Here is a 23580-nt window from a genome sequence, read left to right as displayed (position 1 = left end):
AATGTATTTGTTAGCAGGGTTATTCAAGGGCACGGCACATGAAAACTCGTCCCAGGGAACCATTTTTTCAATTTTTTTGTCGAATGCCCATAACTCACAAAATATATGGCTTTTTTTAAAATTATTTTTCTGATAACTATCACCACATCTCTATATACAGTTTTGAGGTATACTTTTGGGACACCCTGTATGTATATACAATAGGATTGGTCAAAAAATCTAATACCTACCCATTTTTTATTGTATACTCCGAAAAATGGTTTACTAGACACCTCTAGAATATACTCACTAAATATAAACTTTTAATATTAATAGGAAGATCATCCGCTGCGCAGTTTTCCATTTTTACATCAATCTCATATAAAAAAATAATTTTTTAATCAATCGACCTATTAAAGTTAAAAAATTTATCAAAACTTTTTTACATGCATGTTGGTCATACAAAACTATAGTTGGCTAATTATGTAGTTCCGTTATCCACATTCCAACGTTTTATTTAGGCCCACAAACCGGACCCTAAAATCAGGGAAAACTCAAAATCACAATAATTGGCCTTTTGAAAAGTCGCTCATTGTACATAATTCTAGGTTCACTACAATTGAATTGAATTGCATGTAAAAATCTTTTTTCTACCTCTTTTTGTGATTTCATTTTGGTTTGGACTAATATCGGGTAAAAGTTAAGCAGAAGCACATCACTAAGCCCGCTTTATAAAGATGAATTTTAAATTTTTTAGACAAAAAATAATTTTAGTTAAATAACAAGGCATTTGTTTTTTTATTTTTAGCAATATGTATGTATATTTTGTATAATTAATATTCTGACAAAAATTACATAGAATTAAAAATGTATGTAATTAAATAACTAAAAATTAATGCAAGCACAATAAAATAAATTTATAATTGATTTTTCTTTGTTTAAATAATAAATATTTAATTGAAAAAAAATCTAAGAAAGAAGAACCTGCACAAATTAAATGTGTTTTATATTTTCTAATACAAATTTAAAATAATTATTCAACTAAATAAAAACTATATGAACAACGTTTTAACGTTTTTTTTAATTTAAAATTAAATCGATATTTACATGGTATATATTTATGTATAAAATAGCGTATTGATATATTATATATTTATTTATTATTATGTTTCATGCTACAGGCGCGGTTAATAATTATTCTTATGTAAATCGATATTTCGTAAAAATGTATGTCATACAATTTTTTATTTTGAGTTTTTCTTCATATGTATTGACACACAAATATTTAAAAGGCACGAAATATAATAATTTTCATTTTTTTCGTAAATAACTCGTTCATTTTATTGTTAATGCATAATTAAAATTACTTAAAAAAATGTTGAAATTTAATTATTTACATAAAAATACAATTGGCTTATTATTAAATAAAAAGTTAATACCTACAAATAATATTTTTGAAAAAAAAAAAAAAATATTTTAATAATAAAATAATAATTCGAATCGATAAACAATAATGTAAACAGTCAGATCAAAAATAAAAACTAATTTAGCAACTCAATAAAATACCACTGTTATTTATATTTCTTTTGTTTAAATTTAAAGTTAAGTTTATTTCAAAAATGGTCGACTTTAACTGAAACAGTATGTGCGGCTGCATTGCTTGGTAAATCAATATTATCCCATTCAGTGTGAAGATTCTTTTCGCTATCGGTGGCCTTCAGGGCTAGTCCCAGCGATGCTGTTCGTCCGGCACAATGAGGGATGTTCAAGGTCACTGGGACTAGGAACTCCAAACCTTGTGGGCCGCACATTACTAAAGGCGAGAGCATTGTTTCACCTAAAGAAGTAAATAAAAAAAATATTTTAATAAAATGACAATTCTAAAACATGGGGTTAGGTCGCCAAACGGTGTTACACAAGTGTCAAGAGGCTGAAAGAACTTGTTTCTTGTATTTTTTGTTTGATTATGTTACGTAAACAAAACACGTTCTCAGTATTTGTTTGAGAAAATACGAATAGTAAAGGGAGGAATAAGAAAAAAATATTCGTGCATGCTTTGAAAAAATCTTAATTGAATTATAGGTGAAGTTATTTAAATTTCTACTACTATAAAAACGTGCTACTACTACATTATAAATACTAGGTTACTTTTTTTTAAATAATGTGTCTTACAAAAAAATCTACACCGAAACGCTCTCTAGTTCGGGATATTATAGTATGTAAAGGGGAAGTAATCTTTGTAGGCACGATATCGAGTGTCATTTTCATCAGCGTATAACAAAGAAGAAACATTACACTGGTGAATAAAATTAAACTTTTTTTTTGTTACAGAAACCAAGGTATACTTTTCTACCTATAGTTTTTTTGTGTGCCGAGCTCGAATACGAAGACAGAAAAATTTTATCACATCACGTTTTTGAAATATTCCCGTTAGAAATTTCGACACAACGTTCCAGTTTTAATCTCGCTAGTTTTTAATAATTACTAGGTAGTGAGACAAATATAACTTTTATTCTTCTTTAAAACAATATAAGAACTTACAAGAATGTAAATGAAACGTTTTGTTTAATATTTGAAAGCGATTGGTAAAGAACTTTTCGAGATTTGCTATTAAAAGCAAATAAACATGAGATATACCAAACACGTTGATTTCAACTTAAGACTTCTCGAAGAAGAAAAGAGATATTTAAAAGATTTAAACGGATTTAGAAAGACAAAATTTCTTTTAGAAACTGTTACAAATTTATTTAAAACAAATAACCAAACGCTAAAAAATAACCTCGAAAACTGGTAAACATCGGCATTTTCGATTTTCTAACGGGAATATCTCAAAAACGTGATGTGATAGAATTTTTCTGACTTCGGATTCGAGCTCAGCACACAAAAAATCTATAGAAAAATATATCTTGCTATTTTTAACAAAAACCTTGTTGACCAGTGTTATTTTCTTTTCGGTTTAAGTTTTGTTAGCTTTATTTGGTAAGTCAACAGGTAACAGCATAAGCTTATACGATGATGGGTCAAAAAGTTCACGTAATGAAGGGGTTGGAGAATTCATACTGAATCACCCACCTCAAAATCCAGTGGCCTGATTATGGAATACGAACACTGAGGGAAAAACCGCAACGTAAAATGTAATATGTTCAACGTTGATTTAATGTTGAAAAAACTTACATGAAATATCTTTAAATTAAAATTGAAACAACTTAAGAATTTTTTTTATTTTTGTCGGACTTCAGATTTTGAAGCATTTTATCACCCTAATTTCCAATAGTAAGATAGCACAGTGGTAAAGCATTCGCCTAGTGACCCAAGAGTTGTAGGTTGATGTTGATGCTTTTTTTCAAAGTTAAAACAACATTGATTTAAAAATGTTTTATAACGGCAAACCACTTTAATCTAACGTTTTACTTTGATTTTAAAATTTTCGTCTTCAAAGCAAAATCATTGCGAAAAATAGTTGAATCAACGTGGTTTTTAAGTTGTTTTTTCCCTCAGTGAAGTCGATCGTTTTAGCAGGCGAATTTGAAAATTTGTAAATTATAGTTTTTTGCTTTCGCCTCTATCGTTTTACCTTCCCATGGATTTACGACACGGCTCAAAACAAAATAATGTTTATCCTTTGTTTAATACGCTGATGAAATTGACACTCGATTTCGTGCCAACAAGTTGTTATCACCTTAAGGGGTAAAGTTTTATTTTTTATGTAACGAAACGAAATAAAATACGTTTTATTGGATTTTTATTAAGATTTTGCTAATGATCGAAACTTGGATTTATGGTTTTCTTATGGATTCCACCACAACATTGAAATGACCACACTGCAGCCACCAGCTTTCGGATACAACAAGAATTATTAAAATTGGTTCACCCAGTCTGAAGTTATAAGGTAACAAACATAAAAAAAAATACTGACCTTTTTGGAAGTCGGTTAAAAATTCATTACCAAGTTTTTCGAAAAAAAAATGTATATTTTTTAACGTCAATATTAGGCAGGTGTGAACATACAGTACTTGACAAAGTCATCAATAAACTAGTCTAGCAGTGGCGCAGAAAACATATTACTCTTCTTATAAGCTGCTGTCGAAACTATGTAACAAATGCTTGAAACGGGCTTATTATTCAAGTGAGAAAACTCAAGCATAAAGATAAAAAAATTGATCTTTCAAAATTGAATTGAGAAAAATGTATAATTGGTAATAAGATCGGTAATAGGAGAAAACGTAAAAAAATTCATTTGATGATCGTCAAATAATATATCAGCGAAAAGAAAAATTAGTTGAATACTAGTCGCAGAGTTGTTGAAAATTCAAGGTTAAACATTTGTAACAGAATAGTGTCTAAAAAAAAAACTGAATTGAGAACACCGAAAAGATACAATTTTTTAAACGTCAATAATTAAGGGTAGAATTTATAAGATAGAAAGAGGTTAAAAAACGATATGTACAATTGTACACACACAACATTTTGAATCTACAGTTATTGCAAAAATTCTAGAATTGTCATTTTTCAATTTATATTTTCGTTTTTTATTAGAAACAAGCTGACGCGGCGGACTTCGTTCCACCCATTCTAGTATTTATTTCTAATTTTGCAGTGTGTGAACCTTTTCCAAAAAAAAAAAACACAAATCGTTTCTCAACTAATCTTGTGCCGAAGTGTTTCTTATGAAACTCCTCCGAAACGGCTGAACCGATTTTTATGAAATGAAAAATCGGAAAAACACCTTTTTTCTATACCCTTAAATGGTTAGGTTGGTCCAACCATAACATTTTTTTTTATTAAAATGTGAGTATGCAGTTTTTAAAGCCTTATGCGTATAACGAATTAAAATGTCTCCCATCTTTAAATCGCGGCCTGTTATGGTTTTAATCTAAATTTCAATCTAAATTAACACAGATCACATTCTGAATATGTATTAAGACTGATGTTTTGTCATCTCCCCAAATCCTGAATAATCAATCTTGTCGATGCGACATTAGAAATGAGATAATTTGCGTATAATTATCTCTTTTGGGCTCTAGTTAAAACAGGCTATTAAACAGCTTATATCTTGAGTTCTATCGATCGCACCGTCAAGATTAAATTTTTATATCTTCAAGCTGAGGATAAATGACAGAGCCTATTGGCTTATGTTCAGAATGTGAATTTGTGTTAATTTACCTAACCAAACACCTTGATTGGAAAACTCACGTTATTTAACCCCCCGAAAACCATATAAATCCGCGATTTACAGCTGTGAGACTTTTGAATTCGTTAATAAAGCCCATAAGGCTATAAAACTGCATACTCACATTTCGGTTATACATCCACTCTCAAAATTTGCTCTGGGCTATTAGACTATATTGTTTTTGCCACACATTCGCTTTCCCAGTTGACACCAAAGAATTCTAATTAACAAAACTGGACTTTTAAATTCGTGAAAAATAAACCCGAAAAAATACGCGCCTACTTGAGTATTGAGTCTGCCTGATATAAAGGCTGTACAAAGTCATGTTGTCTTGAGCCGGGCTATACCCTTCCCCGTTTTCCGCTAAATGTGATTTATTTGACATCACAATCACATCAAACATTTATATTTTTCGACAGAAAAAACAAAAAAAAAAAACATATAAAAAATGTTTCGCAATAATAAAACACTTTGATTTTCAACAAAAAATTGCAATTAAAAACATTGGTTGGTCTTAGAATGTTTAAAGTTTAGAATTATATGTATTTTTCAATAGTGAATTATAAAAAAAATTAAAAATAAAATGTTTTCTCAGAAACAAAAACAAAAGTTTATGGTGGACCAACCTTACCATTTATGTGTATGAAAAATAGATGTTGGCCGATTCTCAGACCTACCCGATATGTGTACAAAATTTCATATAAATCGGTCCAGCCGTTTCGAAGGAGTTTGATAACAAACACTGTGACACGAGATTTGTATGTATTAGAATAAAAACGTGTTAAAAACAAAGACTTTATGAGCTGAAGAATTTCAAAAACACTGTTTTTTCCTGTCTTTCAGTTTCTCTACTTCCGCCGAAAATGTTTGTTGTAAAATATTCAAACAAAATTATTTTTTTGTTATAAATCCAGGGGTCGAATTACAGAATGCGATTACGATCATTCGCTATTACTTTGAGCGAGTGTCGGCACCATTTAGACTTATCCAATCGAGCTGAAATTTTGGCTATGTAAAAATCTGCAAAGGCGGAACATTTTATGGGGTTCCCCCGACCAAATTTCGAAAATCGATTTCTTGCGGTCACTCTAAGGGACACATAGCAACCATACGATAACGAACGCATGCCGTAATTCGACCCCAGATTTTTGGGTATTTTATTTTACTTTGTTTTTTTGTTTTCTTTTACTCATCATAAATCCATGGACTTAGGGCTAATATTATTCTAAAAAAGTAGTTGTCTGTATAGTCGGTTTATGGACGATAATTTTACGTGATAACGTCATAAGAAAAGAGGTTGTGTGCTTTAGTTAAAAAAAAGGTTAAAAATTATTTTTTTTTGTCAACTTTCTTGTTAAAATGTTTGTAAGACAATAATACCATCTCATAATATTAAACATAATATACACAAAGCAAAGCATGAGAATCTTAATTTTTTTGTCTTACAAACCTCATTAGGTTTTTCTGTGTTTTTAGTTGTTTGCACAAAAAAACTGTTAAACTAAAATTTATATAGAGACAGTTCATAATAATCGTTAATTAATATAAATAAGTGCTTTGAACTGCAAATGCATTTTTATTAATATAATTATCTTCTCTTTGTTTTCGCTTTACTGCATACTGAGCAACCGATCAACTTTCCGAATATTTGAATAAGGACTTGTTTATAAAAAAAAAAGTTTTTTTTTTTAATTTTTAGGGAAATGAAACTTTTATATTCTATTATATTTTGAAAATAGTTATTATTAAGTCTTACATAAAAAAATAAGCAAGCATCATTTTCTATATTTTAATTATGCAAAAAAGCGACACACAAACATTTATGTAACTACAAAAACTTATTTACACTCACACACACGTTCACGCAAATTTTAATAAAGAAAAACAAAAACATAATTACATAAATAAAACTTTTGAAATAAAGAAAAAAAATTGTACAAGAGAATTTGTGATAAAAGTGCATAAATACAGAAAAGAGTGACAAAGAGAAATGCAAACAACATCCTAATAACAAAATAGAACAAATCAAATATTATTTTCATTAGTTTGTGCACAAACCATTTTCCATGTCCAATGGTGGTCCGCCAACTGTCTCGCCCATTCGTGGATCGCTAACGGTAAAATAGATCTCTTGTTTGACACCTTGCGGTATAGCATTTGGTGGTATTTGAAGCGAAACATTCCAAAAATTATCCGCTAAGGTACCACCATTGTGATCGAAGACACCTTTTGTTGTTGTCGGCTCTCGTGGCACTGTTGGAAATCTTTGGCTTGCAGATCCTCCGGAAACTGTTGGCCCTCTAACGGGCCCAGCCATTGGTAGTGACATGTCACTTGCATAAGGTGTGCTAGTTGCGTTCGGTGGTCCTACGGGTAAACTAGCTTGTGATGTATATTGAGTTTCAAGTGATGTTCGCGAAGCAGCTGTGCGTCGCATATTTGCTATGTGATAAGGAGATCGCGTTGCTGCTGTTGGCGAAAGTAGGGGCTTTGTTGGTTCTGCAATTTTTGCAGACGCTAAATCTTCAATTTCTTCTTCTTCGACCTCATTTTCATCCGACACATCATCGTCTTCTGGTTCAGCTAAACTTGCTGCAGCTAGAGCCGGAATGACTGTTTTCTCAATTACTGTGTCTGCAGAAAGTTGCAGGTCAGAGTGTTTTGAATTGTTTAGGGTTTCTTCTTGAGAAGAACCATTACTTCCACCACCATTTCCGTTCACAATTATTGTAATATCTGTTTTTTCTTCTTTTTTCTCATCGGTTTCATTTTCTCCTGATGCTAGTATACTACATTCTTCTTTTGTCTCATATATAGGCTCGGGCCTAACTACATCCCTTTTTGAAACGTAAATAGGTTCCGCCATCGATTCCATTGCTTCACGGCGGGTTTGATAAATCTGTTCGCGAAGTTGAGATCTTGTTTTAAGGCCGCTCTCTTTAACTTCCCGACGAGATTGATAGATAGAGTCTCGTTCGGATTTGTCATCGCGTTCCGACTGGCTACTACTGGGAGGACTAAATTCTCTTTCAATATCTTTTTTTCCTGCTGCTATGCGTTCTTGCATTTCTTTTTTCGACTGATATATCTGGTTTCGTTGAACTTCTCGGCGAGTTTGATAGATTGGATCTTCAGATATATCCATTTGATCAGGATAGAAACGACGACGAGTCATGACCTCAGAATTCGGAGGTCTTCTTGGTTCGGTTAACATGTAAGCACCCTGTCGACTTTGGTATATTTCTTCGCGGGCATACGCTTCAGGACTCTGCATGCGTTGGGAAGGTCTTCGACGTGTATCTGAGCTACGATCTGCAACACTTGTACTATGACGACGAATTATTCTACGACCGCCTGTGCCGTTTCTATTAGCAGCAATCATCTCTGCCTGCCTTCTTTCAAGGTCTATCAATGCTCTGTTCGAATACATGTCATCGTAATCTTCCCTTCGACATTGAGCTGGGGCTATGTTTCCATATATGTCCTCGCTTTCAAGGTTTTGATATGTACTATTCATCATATCTTGCTGTTCGCGTGAAAGGTAATGATCGCGAACGGGTACACTAGTCGCCCGCCCTCCGTTATACGGAATTCTTTGATCATGCATTCCGGCGGGATAGGTGGGATAATCGTCGGGATATTGAAGTCGACCTATTCCCCGTTCCATCATGGAATACTGTCTCCTCAAAGGCTTAGATTTTTTATCTGGCTCCACCATGCTGTTCATACGACGTAAAGGTCGGGTGGACTTAATAAGAGCGTTCTTAATTGCAGTCAGTGGGGATTTGAGTACGGATTTCTTTTTGACTTTTGGCAAAGGAGGCGGTGGGGAATTTGGATACATATTATAATATTGTTGTTGCTGAAGATGGTGGTATGCGGCTGCATTATTAGCAGGGTCTGATCCATAAACGGCACGAGAAGGATGTTGTGGAACTTGGTAGTAGTTACTGTACCGCTCGTCATACGGCTCCATATCGCTATTTGTATCGATAAAAACGGGTTATATACGGTGTGTGTGAGAGAGATGGACAGTACAATAAGGAACATTTAGTTATTTAAGGATCAATATTGGATTAAGGAATATTTCAGATACAATTTGCAGGTAGGTATAGGTTTAGAGTGTATTTTTAAAATCTGTGTTTGTTTTTTTTTTTTCAATTTTCCAATATTAATTTTAATTATTAAAAAATCAACAAATTAAATTGAAAAAACGTTCATGTTGGTCGGGCTTTTTTCAAGGTGTTGCAGTAAAGAAACATGGCTCTGGTTTGGAATTTTAATTTCTTGAAGTCGTTAATAAATTAAATAATTACCACCTTATCCATTGCAAAATAAATAAGATTTTACTGAGATATAAAAAGAAGCAACTTCGGAGATTTTTTTATTCTGGCTTGAAATTGGGGTTCGAAATTCACAGTGATTCGTTTTATTGTTCCTGATCGATTCGTTTTATTGTTCCTGATCTCAAACTTAAATAGCGTAATCTAATAATATCTACCAACGCTATGATTTCTTGGAAGGAATTAGTAAATGAAATCACACTTTTTGCGAGACAAGATTTTTTTCATGGAATGTGTTCTGGTGTATGGCCACAAAATAAAAATCAATTTGTTTGGATGACAGGATGTCGTGTTCAGACGCCATCTTGGAAAAGAGGTTGGTATCGTTTTTATTTATTAGCTCCATTTTTACTCATTTTAACCAAAAATTAACAAGAACAAACAATTTCCGTCAGTTGATTAAATTCTATTTCATAGTTCGTCAAAGTCGGGTTTTGTTTCGCAAGGTGGGGCAAAATGGACATTTGTTTGATAAATCTGACGAACTGTTGCTATTGTATATTTTAACTAGTTTAATAGTAAGAACAAAAAACAAGTTTTCTTTCGTTAAATCGAGCGAGACTAACCCGGACTTTGACCAACTATAAAACTGAATTTAATCAACTCACGGTTTTCGTTTAAATATCATTTTTTAGAAAATTGTATTGTCAATGAGACCTATCAATAATTAAATTCAAAGCTCACTTTAATATTTATCTTAATTCTACATATCGCCGGCCTCATAATATATACAATTTGGTATACAATTTGTGTATTTTATTTGAAAATGCAAAAATTATCTAAGCCACAAATTTGGCTAACACAAATGGCATACAAAAACGATTACTCCGACATTGTATAATTATTACTTTAGTGACCTTCTTCTTATAATTGTTTAAAGCCTACAAAACCCTTAAACAAATACAAACTGCATTTGCTTTGAATTTTCAATGAAATTTTCTAATTTATTAAATACATTTTTTGTATATTTTTGTGAAATTAAATACGAAGCGTTACTTTTCTGTTCTAGTATTAATTAATTAGGGTATTAAATAGTGCATCTAGAAGAGACTTTAAATCCATGGGGATAAAAATTCGGTTTCTTCACTAAAAATTAAAAGACGGAAAAACCAAAGAAGAAATCAATTTATTTTGTCGTCCAAAGAAGCCTGAAAAACGAAATATTTTGATTCAATCACACTCAGTCACACACGCACTCACTCTAGGATAAAAAAAAAATAAAATGCACAAAAACTAATTTCTTATGAATGGAAGAAAAGCCTTTCACCAACAAATTGCTATTAAGTATTTATCCATTATTCACCATGACATTTAGCGTTAGTTTACAAAAAATATTTAGTATTGCTATTTAACCATGGATTATCCTTTTATTTTAGAAGATATAAATTATAGAGTTTTTTTATTTCAAAAATTACAAATAAATGTTTAAAATCACGTGTATTCAGAATATGAAAGAAATACAAAACAATTATTTGTAGACATTAATATTTCACCCGAAAAATGTTTTTTTTTTCAATTTATTATTATTTTTTTTTTTAGTTTTATAAGGTTAATTTTAAAAATATTCAAGTATTTTAGAGTGTCTTTGTGCGTATGTCAACAAAATGTGTTTGAACCAAAAGAAACATAATTCAAATTGAATTTATTTTTATGATTTTTGAACAATGAATGAATGCTAATGAAGACAAAACTAACAACGATATAAAAAAATGATTTAATTTTTTTTCGAAATCTAACATACAAAAAAAAAACATTTTTCGTCAGAAAACTAAAACAAAAAAGGTAAATATTTTACATGCATAGAAGAAATATTTTGTTTTCTTTTACCTATGTAAACTTTGTTGTTTTTTTTTTTTTGTTTAATTTGAAATTTCGAGGGAAGGAGGAACATTTAAAACAATAAATTTAACGAAAAAATAAAGGTTAATATTTAGGAATCACTTAAAATACCTCATATTATGATGGTGCCCGGCAGCTCCAATCTGCGGTTTCCGATATAACTCAAAAGCTGATCCTCGTTGTTCTCGACTGCCGGCCAAATCGAGAGCATGTCGTTCAGGTGTATGTGGCGGGAGGTTAGCTGTTTGAAGAAATAAACAATATAGAATATAGTATACCTACATAGATAAATGCACGATTATTTACTTAAAATGTTAAAGCTGTAAAAATCCATAAAAAAATAATTTGATTATTGATTTATTAGAAATTTTAAAAGAAATGCAAAAAAAAACATGTTTTTAAATAGGAAAAACCTGCTTTTTAGAGCATTTCGAGTTTCGACCTTCAAGCGTAGTATGCAATTCTTTGTAAATCAATTTTTAGAATTTAGTTTTTTTTTATAGACAGATATCATTAGTTTAGGAACATCCTTAAACTCATAAGTACAAAATTTAAAGCAAATCGTTTCAATTGTTTGGACTGTAGAGCTCAAGATAGAAACAGACAGACAGAATTGCGGGAACCACTTTTATGTTTTGTTTTGTTTTCTCGAGTTTTTTTTACGAGTCCTTATCTTGTCTTGTAGAAACTATATGTATCGCAAGTGAAAATAATCACTGTTCTGTTACTGCAGTTTATTTTTACTACATAAAAAACACTTAAACCGTTATTGCATTGCCAATTATTGCAGAATCCATACTATAGTACCGACATTACCATGTACTACATCAATTTGATTTAAAAATGAATAGGTTTCTATCAAAAATTAAACTCACCAATTTGTGGAGGATGGCTACGGTGCATGTACTGTTGACCTCCTCCTCCCGAATAAGGATGTCCATTGCCATTGTAGCCATTGGATTGAACATAAGAATTTTGTTGACTATTTCCATTATAATGCCCACCGCCACCTCCACCGCTAGTCCCATAAATATGGTTTTGTTGTCCTGAACCGTTTGAATTGGAGGTGTGCGGTGATCCAGGTGTTTGAGAATGATGATAATGGGAAGGTGTAGGTGGATAGAAAAATCCATTTGGTGATCTAGGTGAACCGGGTTCCTTTAACAAATTTAAATAAAAAAAATATTTTTTTTTATTATTATTAATTTTCTTTTTTTTTTTTTCTTTATGTAAAACTCACTCCATTTTCCCATTGTCCATTACCCTGCATAGGTGGACGGTAATTTTTCGGTTTTGGTGGTGGCACAGGTTTGAATGGTCCGCCACTTCCATTTGGTGTACCATTTCCGTTTGCATTGACGTTCGGTGGTGGAACAATACCATGTGTATTTTTTGGAATTTTTGAATAGTCAGCTTGAGATGCTGAATTGTTCCGGCTGCGTTTTTTTTTTTTAACGATGGATGTGAAAAAATAACAAAAAAATGGCAAGAAATGGAAGAAAAAACATAAAAATGTATGCAACAAACAAAATTTGGGAAAAGGAAATAGCAAGCAAAATTAAGCTTGGCGGAAAAGAACTTAAAAAAAGAAAGCTTTCGGCCACATAAGCACAATAGTAATATATAGCACATAATAATATTGACAAAGTTTAGTTTAAAAACAACATAAAAGGCATTGATTGCATTAGAAAAAGATGTTCGCTCAACTGTCTATTTTAAATGTTATGATTCGTCATTGACGTCAACATACTGGTCAATCAAAAACCTTTAAAATAAACTCAAGAAAATCTTTTTTACGTTGAAACTGGTTATTGTAAATAGGGCAACACAAAGGGTGAGGATTTTATTTCTAAACAAGTGTATCATATCGCGAAATAGTATGGAAAATTGGTTTCATATAAGAAACTCCTGAATGTATATCTGATCGAATTGGTGGTATAAAATGTAGGTCTTGATGCGATTGATAGCGCAATTTTAAACCTTGCAAGTGAATATGATGTCTTGTTATTAATATAATATTTTTTTTTTCATAAAAGATTTGGCATGGAACAATAATATAAAGAAAAAAGAAACAAATAATTCGTGTACAAACATTTCATGATTTTTGGCAGGAAAAATTATGCATGCAATGTTAGTATTTAAAAAAAGAAAAGAAAACAAAAAGAAAACATGTTTATTTCTTAAGGTTTTTTTCTCAGTTAGTTGTATATAGGTAAGTAGTTTATTTTGAATTAAAAAGCGGCGAGGGACTGGTTTTACGTTGTTTGTTGAAAATCTTCGACTTACCTGTATTTCCCATAGTCGGTTTTTGTTTCGAGAACTTGCTTGCGCGGACTATTTTCTAAACCCAGATTGGAAGGTCTTGGAGGTGTGTTTAAAATTGCATTTCGCGGATCTAAAATGAATTAAGAAAAAATAATGATTATGTTCTATTTTGATAAAATACGTTACATTTGCATTATTCAGAAATGTATAGCCCTACTCTGCTAAATGCTGTCGCAGGGAATGACTCTTCGAAAATCATCAATTTATATTCTTCAGGGAAGCAGATGGAATGTAATATCTTTTTAGGGGGCACGTTATCAACTCCTTTTTTTTGTGTTTTAATTTACATACTATTATTTATATTTAATTTAAATTAAAATAAAAGTCGTAACCGCATTGTACGCACCATCGTGTATAAGAGTTCATAATTTCCGTCTAAAGGTTCTTTCGACAAACGTTGGCCGCCACACCTTCGGGCAGATAACCATAAAAAGGTTTGTAAGCACTTTTGCCGAGTTTGGAACAATTCTTTGAGACAAAAGTCGATAATTGGTATAAATATAAATTCAATGGAAAATATTTGTTTTTGTTAGCCGTGTTTTATTGGTAACTCAGTAGTGAGTTAGCAATAAAACAAGGCTATTGTTATTATGTTATTCTTAAGATTAAGTTAAAAGAAGGTCAAGCAGTTATGAAGAATGTTTGCTACGTTTTTTCGTGCGAATGTGAGGTAACTCAGTTTTGCCAATATTTCCTATGAACAAAAGTAAGCCCGTTCCAAGGCAAATGGCAATAATAATGCATTTTATAAATAATTTGTTCATGTAAGTTTAAGGAAAACAGCTTTGAACATAAAAAGCGGTATACACATTTATGTGTATTGAGCACAAAAAAAAAAATGTCTAAATTATTGGATCTTTCTTATTTACTGTAGTTTTGTATTTTTGTTAGGTTTTGTATATTTGTAAGGTTCAACATACCAATATTTCTCGCCGAAACCATATCATGATATTGAGGTCTTCCGGGGCTGTTTTGTCGATTGAGATCATTCGCTCCAATGAAGTTCCTTGCATGATGATCATGTACGCCTCTGAATTCTTGTCCATTTGGATTTATTCCCCCTGGAGGTAATGGACGTCCACTACTAAAATTGAAACAATAAACAAAAAGCATTCTTTATTTAGAAATATATGTACTAACAAACTATAAGTTTGCTAACGACAAACACATACTTTGCATTCGGTACTGACTTGAGATCATCTGGTGCGTTTGGTCCCAGCCTTACGTTCTGAATACCCGCCAATTGTGTTGTATTGTATGAATCATAGCTCGACACACTATCATAAGCCGACCCATTTTGCTGTGTAGGCTTAAGTGGACTCGCTACAACGGAATTCATCCTTTGCTGTCTATCCAAAGAGCTTTGTTGAGTGCGGTCAATTGAATCGTTCGTTGTTGTTCTTGAAACATATTCGGCTTGAACATCGTCACTGACAGCCGGTTTGCCAAAGAGTCGCTCCTGAGCAGATCGACCGATCGTACCGCCTGAGCTATTGGTGCGGGATGGCGGTGTATTTCCGATGATATCAGAAGGTTTGACATGTCGGTCGATGCGTGGAGGCAGATCTGGAGCGTTTATACCATATAGAGATTGTGGACGCGTATTTGAGGGAGTAGCATTGGAATCGGTAGTCACCGATTGATTCACTGCCGAAGGATAGCTATATTTACTTGTTAGACTAGTGTCCATGGTTTGACGACGATTTTGTGGGGGATTCGGTTGTTCATAGGGATTCTAAAAGAAATAATGCAGGGGTTATTAATGCTGTTTTGGATAATAGTCATTGGTATTGTTTGTATATCGTTTCCTACTTTCCATAGTCACAAAAGCTTTATGATTGTATTTATAAATGTATAAAATGTATCGTGTCCTCTTACCGTATATGGGGGTGGTAATCCTTCACCAATAATGTCTCTATCCCTATCCAAGTTATCCTGATTAGTTGCAATCGATGGATCTGAGCTGGATTTAACCAATTGCGGTAAATTGCCTAGTGATAATGATGTCGATGGTCCAGGACTTAATTCCAAATCGGATTCAGGACTTGATGCGTACGATAGACGGGATGTGGTCATTGGGAATAGGAAATCGTCGGATAGGGATTCAACAGGCTTTAGGTTTATTTATTTATTTTGTTTTTTTTTTTTGTCAAGGAACATTGAAGAAAATCGATTTTAAATAAAGCGGTTCAAAATTTAGAGCCCGAAATTCAAGGAAATGTAGGGATAGTTAAAAAAAACACAAAACAAAAAGTAGTGTTTAAAAAAAAATAATTTATATAAATATGTATCGATTCGATGATGATTCGCAGGATGATTTGTCGTAATTTTGGTTTTAATTTTGTTTTTGGCAATTTATAAATTAAATTATGTTAAGGAGTTCAGGATAAGCAAGGAAATGACCAGATGATGAATAATATTAATTTTTGGTTGTTTTGAATTTTATGTAAAAAGAAACAAAAACAAGGAAAACATAACGTTAGCATTTTATTTTGGTAGTAAAAATTTATTTCTTAATGATTTATGTGAGGCTATGAACTAGGTTTTAGTAGCAACAATTATTATAAGCTTATAAAAAGATGATGAAGCTGGTTAAGATACTTTATTTATGAACAGATAAGTATGTATTTTTTTGTACGGATAGTTCTTTTAAGATGTCATCGATCAAAGTTTCATTTGCTTCGTGAAACTTTGAAGAGATTTCTTTGCCGGAAATTTGCTTCATTATCAAATTGCCCGTGTTAATCGGTAATTGATCAATACAAAAATTGGAATTAAAACAATTGTTTAAGATACGTTTCAGTATATCTTACTTGAATTTGATATTTATTTAATGGTAAATTAGTTACCAAATTTATGTGAAATAAAAGATTTTAGTTTTTCCTAAAACAAGTTCGAAATCCTTAAGGTATTTTGAACTTGTTTTAGGAGAAAGAAAGGAGAAAAATGTGTCTTGGATTTTCGTATCAATACGCACTTTGTTTTTAAAATTCAATTGAATTTTATTCATAAAGTCCACAAAACATAAACAAAAATTATGAATTTATTTTCATTATTTTAGTTTTCTGTTTTCTTTTCTTTTAACATTTTGTTTTTATATATATATATAATAATGTATGTATAATTGCATTGAAATTTATTTGTAAAAGCAGTGTTCAGAACGAATAATTGTATTATGCTTTAAGCAGTTTAGAAAAAAAAAAAATGGGTACCAACGTGTGTGTGCAATGTACTGTACATGTCACATGATTTTTAAGTTCTTGAGACCTTATAAAATTGGCAATTAACAATATTCGATTTTTGTTTCTATTTTCAAAATCCATAAATCATAGTCGTCCAGGTCCAAAGCTAATATATTTATGTATTTTTTTTAAATTTCTTAACCAACTCAACCTTCTCTTTTTCGTAAGTAGAAGCTTAAATTGAGATGGATGGTCATGCAACATTCAAACAAAAACAAACAAAACAAATAAAGCAGAAAAAGCTCAAAAACAACAAATATAAAATACTTATTTAATAAAATACATACATACTACGAGTACAGTATATAATACAGAATTTAAGCTGGAATGGAATTAATAAATCAACCGCATAGTTTTATGAATACAGTAGGGACTTTGGGAACAAACAGCCACACACATTTTAGCAGCACTTATCACACATAGAACAATGCAGCAACTCTCATGCACTTCCATTTGCGACGATGTTCCGCGCAGCTGGAATCGGAACTCCCCCTTTGTCGTATGTATCAACACCATTGGATTGGTCACGTAGGGTGCCAGCACTTCCGCTAACACTACCTGTTCCACCACTTCCACTTGAACTCGATTCGTATCGACCATTGTTGCGATGATGCGACCTCGATGCACTGGACGGAGTTCCAACAATCTCATCCACCGATTTTTCTTTGACAATCCGGTTTGTACCGTTATTGTTATTCAAATTTAACTCATCATCAGTAGCATAGCGAAGATTCAAATTTGAATCGAATACCGAGGATGAGTTATAAAGTTCGTTGTAATAATATGGAGTGGTACGACGTTCTGTACGATCTGTTCGCGGTGTTCCAGTAACAAGATTCGACAAGGAGGAACTATCACGTTTTCCGTAGGACTGAATATTGCGATTGTCGACCATTCGCATTTGTGGTAGAGGTTGCGCCAGTCCACCGGGCATCGAAGACGCAGGCTTTATTACATTCAACATTGTAGGATACGATTGAATTTGCTGTTGTTGCTGCTGCATTGACGACATGGGCATGGAGGCAGGTGGTGTTAGTGGGTGGAAATTCGTCGATTGAAGTTGCATTTGAATTGCAGCAGGTGATGGGCGTGGTGGGGTCAGAGGTCGTGTGGGAGAAAGGGAAAAGGATGTTCGGCGGGCAGAATAACTGGGCACTGATGTTGGACGACAACAAGGAAGATTGCAAGGAGGAGCTATATATGGAGGAAATATCATTTCGGTTGGGGATTCTGGAAGCTGTATTTTTTTAATTTTTTGTGCGGGTGATAATGTACATAGTGTAAAGTAAAAGAAAAAAATAAAAAGAAAGAAAAGAAAAAATTATTTTTTACCCATCACCGTTATTAGTATAAACAACAGAACTAAATAAAATTATAGTTTAACACTTCAACGGAGTTTGATTAGGTACTGTTTCAAATTTAACACTTTGGAGTGTAGTAATCTTTCTAATTTTTCCAATTTTTCTAATTTTTCTTATTTTTGTCGTTCTATTGAGTAAATTTCCAGTAAATTTTGCAAACAAAATAATATTCTTTTGTTAAGTTTATATGTATTATTCTAAATTTACAAATTAAATATATTTTTTTTGCAAGTAAGAAGATACATACATCATATAAGACTTTTTGTTTATATTCCAGCCAAAAGTAAGCACCAGGCTTAGAACGTTGATCGGAATCTAAGTAATCTTGTTCCGAATGTGCATTAAATATCAATTAATATTCAATTAATATTCAATTAATATTCAATTAATAAAGCACAAGATCAAGCTTTTCTTAGCTTAGAAAAGTATGTTTGTAGAGATCACCAGAAAATAAACTAAACTATATAAAAGTACCAAATCATACCAGTTTAATCAAATATATCAACCATTTTTTTTTTACTAAACAAGACAACAACAATGGCTGCAGCGATGCATTCCAGCCAACAAGATGCATTCTCGATGAACAAAATAAGTATATTTTTTTGCGTATTATAAAACCCTCCACCGATCCACGAAAACACATTCATTCCAGTTAAAAAATAAATACAGAATTGAATAAATGTAACATTTTACAGTGCAGCGAACATTAAAAATTAATCCAATCTCCGCGTGTTGCAAATTATTCTTCGCATCGCTTACCTTAGTTTCGGACATCCAAACAGCACCACTTTGCTGCAAATCTATTGCTTCGCGTAATTTTCGATACCATGATTCTGTATCATTCAGTACAATTTGTGTACTGAAAATATGTGACCAAACACGTTCGAGTTTCTGGCATTGCTCTAAGAGTTTTTTTGAACTTTTATGGGCTGATTTCGGTATGCCATGACGCATTTGTTTGATAACATGCTTACTGTCTGTCTTCAGGAAAATAACAATAGGATAGAACTGAGCATAATTAAGGCGATCAACAGCATTTGGTGTAATATCGAGCAGTGCGTGCTTTCCGCGATCCATAATGTCACGGATATTTGACAGTCTGACAATGCGGCATTTGGAGTTGGTCTTATCATCATCTTGCAGTGGTGCAGTAAATTTATCAGGGAAATCTTTGGTCAACTTCTCACGGGATATATCCGAGACTGGTCCGAAAAGAACCACTGGGCGAACAAAGCCTGGATGGCGGAGAACAACGCGTTCATAGGCTGGGAACTTAGAAATAGAGTCAGAAAAGACAACATCGTCCCAGTTCTCGCGCGAAAGACTTTTAGAGCGTCGATGAGTTGACCTAAAAGCAACAACAAAAAATTATATGCATATTGGCTATGTTTTATAAATATATACCTCCGTCGCCTAAAGAAGTTACCCCTTGATTCTGATGCATTCATTTCTTTCTTTGTGGCATTAAATTGTGCGGTGGCTAATTCTTCGGCACGAGATTTATTTGGAATCACACCGCGCTGCATCTCCTGATGACCACGTCCAATTCTCAACACTTGCCACGAACCAACTACGCCATTATGAAGCGTGTCAATTACTCTAAAAACATCACCTGCCTTGAAGGCCATCTCTCCTTTGGACGGATTATCGCAATGGAAGTGGGTTTTTATATGGAAAGAATCACCACGCTGATTTGCCACCACCTCTTCGTATTCTTCTTTGCAGTATTGCACAATTAGGTCGATCCGATCTTGGAGACTGAGAAGAAATAGAACTGCTTCTTCTCTTGTTACACCATGCATGTCCATATCGTTTACTTTAAGAATCTTGTCACCAGGTGTAAGGCCTTGCAAAGAAGCAGGACTACCGGGCTGAACGGCGGTTACAAAAATTCCAGCTTCATTTCCTCCCGTTAGCCGAATTCCAACACTACCTTCTTTTTGGAAGGAAATAAACCTTGGTTCAGCTGATTGCCGAGACCTCTGCAAGGGATCTTCATCATACAGTTGTCTTCGCGAGCTATAGAAATCTTCACCAGTTCCACTACCACGTGGTGGTGGAGGTCTGGGCGGTTCATCTGTCCTCGTTCGAGAGCTATTTCCATTTGGTGGGGTACTTGGTCGGTCTAACTGGGAAAGGGATACATCCATCAAAGGGCCTCGAGACCTTCCTCGCGGTGTTAAATTACTCTTTTCATCGACTAACCCCACTGGACCGTTTGAGGAACGAGTCGGTGGTTGAACATAAAGATTCTGTGATGAATAACTGGCTCCGCCACCCAAATACGGATCATCTAGATTATTGCTGCAATTTGAAACTTGCTGCGTGTGTGAATATAACGAAGACTGAGTTGTTGAGTTATTTAAGTGATTCGTATTCACGTTTGTGGCCACGCCTTGGTTAGTAATGTCTCGAAGAACAACCAAATTCAGACGTTCTTTGCATCCATCTATAATTTTCTTGGCTTCTTTAAGGCTCATTGTGTCACCGCAGTTTGTGTTATGTATTCTACTGATAACATCACCTTCTTGCAAAGAGTAACCGTTAGCGGCAAGTTGATCCCGAGCTTTCGAAGATATTTCCTAAAGAGTAAATATTTATTAAATCAGCAGTAAGAAAATTTTTATATTGAATCTTACCTTTATGAAAAGGCGACAACCGAGGACAACGCCATAGTCTTCTTTTTTACTTGATTTGGTTAGGGTGACTTTAATGGGTTGTCCAGGTCCAGGAGCATTCAGAATTGGTGATGCAGTCGCCGGGCTAAGACCTGGCGATGTTATGGGTTGCTGTACTAAGCCAACTGAGCTCATGCTGTGTGAGTGCTGATGGGATGATGTACTACTGATGGGCACTCGTCGTTTAACTACAAGTGTTACTGTGTTTCCACTATCACGTAATACTTGAACAGCGGTGGCGTATTCGACGTTTTCTAGGCTTACACCATTTACCGAGATGATACGGTCATTTACTCTAAAATAAAATAAAAGAGGAGATAAATGAGACTTTAGAATAGGATTTCTTTGAAAAAAAAAAATGATAAGTTTGTTAGTTAAAACGACAAGTTTGTTTTATTAGTTTTATTCAGCCGCATTAATTTTTTGAATGAGCAACAACGACGCGAGTTGTGTGTGTTACTAATTTCTCACCTGCTGGTATTAGAACTTGAGTTTGGTTCGTCCTGAGTCTATACTCATGTAAAGTTGTTTACAAAAGCAAAAAATAAAAATTAATCGAGCAAGAAAGAATGAATGATTTTTTATTTTAATTAGTTTTGGTGTTCTTTTTCTTGAACTTTAATTTTTAAATTAATTTTCGCGGGTTATTAGACTTGATTTTTCATTTTACGTAAAAATTATACGCACACCATATTTAAGGTGAAAATTTTCAAAATTATTTACATTGAGGAGTACCCAAACTGTTGGAAAATTTTTCTTGAGTGCAGTGTGGTTCCACGTATTGCCAATAGAAATAATTCCCCAAGAAATGAAAGAAAATCTTTTTACAAAAGAATTAGGATATAATTTAATAACGACTTACTTGAACAAATATTTAGTAATGAAAAATATTATAAATTTTATACAAATGAAAAACGAACTACAAACGTGATCAGTTAAAATATAAAAATCGTACGTAAAGTGTAAATGTTAATTACAACACAAACATACATAATATAAGTTCATATACATCAGTTATTTTTAAAATTTTCCAGGCCGAAAGATTTTTATTTTATTACATGTAAATACATGTAAATTTAACTTGAAGTTTGATTGTTTATTTACAGTGCGGTTCACATGGTTAGACGCACCAATTTTCGTTTACATAAACTTCATTTTTTTTTGTATGTGTGCAAGAATAACCAAAAAAATAGTATTTATTAGAATGGTTATTTAGTTCTTAATAGAAAAACAAAAAGAAATAGTGGGTGAGTGGAAGTTGACGGTACTTTTTAGTCCTTCTTGTCTGTGATGTAAGAAAAAGTGCAGCTTTTTTCGGTTCACATGATTAGACGCACACCTTAAATAAGTTAGTATGGCGAGATCTATTGCGCTGATTTGATTAAATTTGGAAGATTAAGCATCAAGAAGTTATTTTTTAGTGATTTTCATTCAAAATCTGTTAAGAAAAGTTCTGAGCGCGAAAGAATAAGGGAAAAATGACGCGTTGGATTCCAAAGGTCTTTCCATAAGCCCCATTGCCAAAAAAATAGGATGAAGTGACTATTTTGAAAGAAATTATTTAAAAAACAGTGCCTCCTACGAAAAAAACTTCAAAGGAGGAACAATAGAAGCTTTAACATCTCAGGAAAAATGAAAATGTATGAAAAAAGCGTCGAAAACAGCTCTATCCCCGAGCAAAATTAAGGAAAAAGCTCGGCTAACGGGAAGAACATCAACTTTTCGGTGATTTTTTTTTAATGCTTAACATCCTAGATTAAAATAAAACTTAAAAATAGTATTTAAAAAACGCCGTTTGAAAAAAAGAGCGGTTTGAAACGAAAACTAAATCGAATTATTACATTAAATGGCTCCCAAAACCATTACTCCTTCTTTTCTTGAATATTGAACTGTCAAAAAATTTTCCTCCTTGTGAAAATCGTGAAAGCTGTGGTAATACCCATGAGAACAATTCAAATTAAATTCTTTTTCATTAGAAAAAACATATTTCGCCAATTTAAAAAAACTTCAAAAACTTGTTTTCCACGTTATGTGAAGACGTGCGATCTCCATCCGCTGTTTCTTTCAAATTGTGCTTTTTAAAAACTATTTTTAAGTTTAATTTTAATCTAGGATGTTAAGCATTAAAAAAAAATCACCGAAAAGTTGATGTTCTTCCCGTTAGCCGAGTTTTTTCCTTAATTTTGCTCGGGGATAGAGCTGTTTTCGACGCTTTTTTCATACATTTTCATTTTTCCTGAGATGTTAAAGCTTCTATTGTTCCTCCTTTGAAGTTTTTTTCGTAGGAGGCACTGTTTTTTAAATAATTTCTTTCAAAATAGTCACTTCATCCTATTTTTTTGGCAATGGGGCTTATGGAAAGACCTTTGGAATCCAACGCGTCATTTTTCCCTTATTCTTTCGCGCTCAGAACTTTTCTTAACAGATTTTGAATGAAAATCACTAAAAAATAACTTCTTGATGCTTAATCTTCCAAATTTAATCAAATCAGCGCAATAGATCTCGCCATACTAACTTATTTAAGGTGTGCGTCTAATCATGTGAACCGAAAAAAGCTGCACTTTTTCTTACATCACAGACAAGAAGGACTAAAAAGTACCGTCAACTTCCACTCACCCACTATTTCTTTTTGTTTTTCTATTA

General features: G+C 32.9%; 1 protein-coding gene across 14 annotated transcripts in view; it reads right to left on the bottom strand.

Annotated features, from left to right (window-relative positions):
* Positions 1 to 1068: 1068 nt before the first annotated feature.
* Positions 1069 to 23580, bottom strand: part of LOC129915545 (tight junction protein ZO-1) — a 167220-nt gene continuing 144708 nt past the window's right edge. For 3 of the 14 annotated variants that reach the window (XM_055995135.1, XM_055995140.1, XM_055995141.1), the window contains 12 exons: positions 20899 to 21232; positions 19664 to 20841; positions 19019 to 19607; positions 15535 to 15768; positions 14829 to 15391; positions 14577 to 14740; positions 13618 to 13726; positions 12572 to 12767; positions 12207 to 12489; positions 11443 to 11572; positions 7208 to 9129; positions 1072 to 1816 (listed from right to left, as the gene is read on the bottom strand). In XM_055995135.1, the coding sequence (XP_055851110.1) occupies positions 1593 to 1816; positions 7208 to 9129; positions 11443 to 11572; positions 12207 to 12489; positions 12572 to 12767; positions 13618 to 13726; positions 14577 to 14740; positions 14829 to 15391; positions 15535 to 15768; positions 19019 to 19607; positions 19664 to 20841; positions 20899 to 21232 (5926 nt within the window). In that variant the 3' untranslated portion in view covers positions 1072 to 1592. Of the gene's footprint in view, positions 1817 to 7207; positions 9130 to 11442; positions 11573 to 12206; positions 12490 to 12571; positions 12768 to 13617; positions 13727 to 14576; positions 14741 to 14828; positions 15392 to 15534; positions 15769 to 19018; positions 19608 to 19663; positions 20842 to 20898; positions 21233 to 21408; positions 21584 to 23580 lie in introns of those variants that run through there. The other 11 variants (XM_055995143.1, XM_055995145.1, XM_055995142.1 and 8 more) reach the window with 9 other exon arrangements.

This window comes from Episyrphus balteatus, chromosome 3 (genome assembly GCF_945859705.1).
Source record: "Episyrphus balteatus chromosome 3, idEpiBalt1.1, whole genome shotgun sequence".
In the NCBI taxonomy this organism is placed as follows: Eukaryota; Metazoa; Arthropoda; class Insecta; order Diptera; family Syrphidae; genus Episyrphus; species Episyrphus balteatus.
Note: the sequence above shows the minus strand (reverse complement) of the source record. Positions and strands in the feature narration are given on the sequence as shown.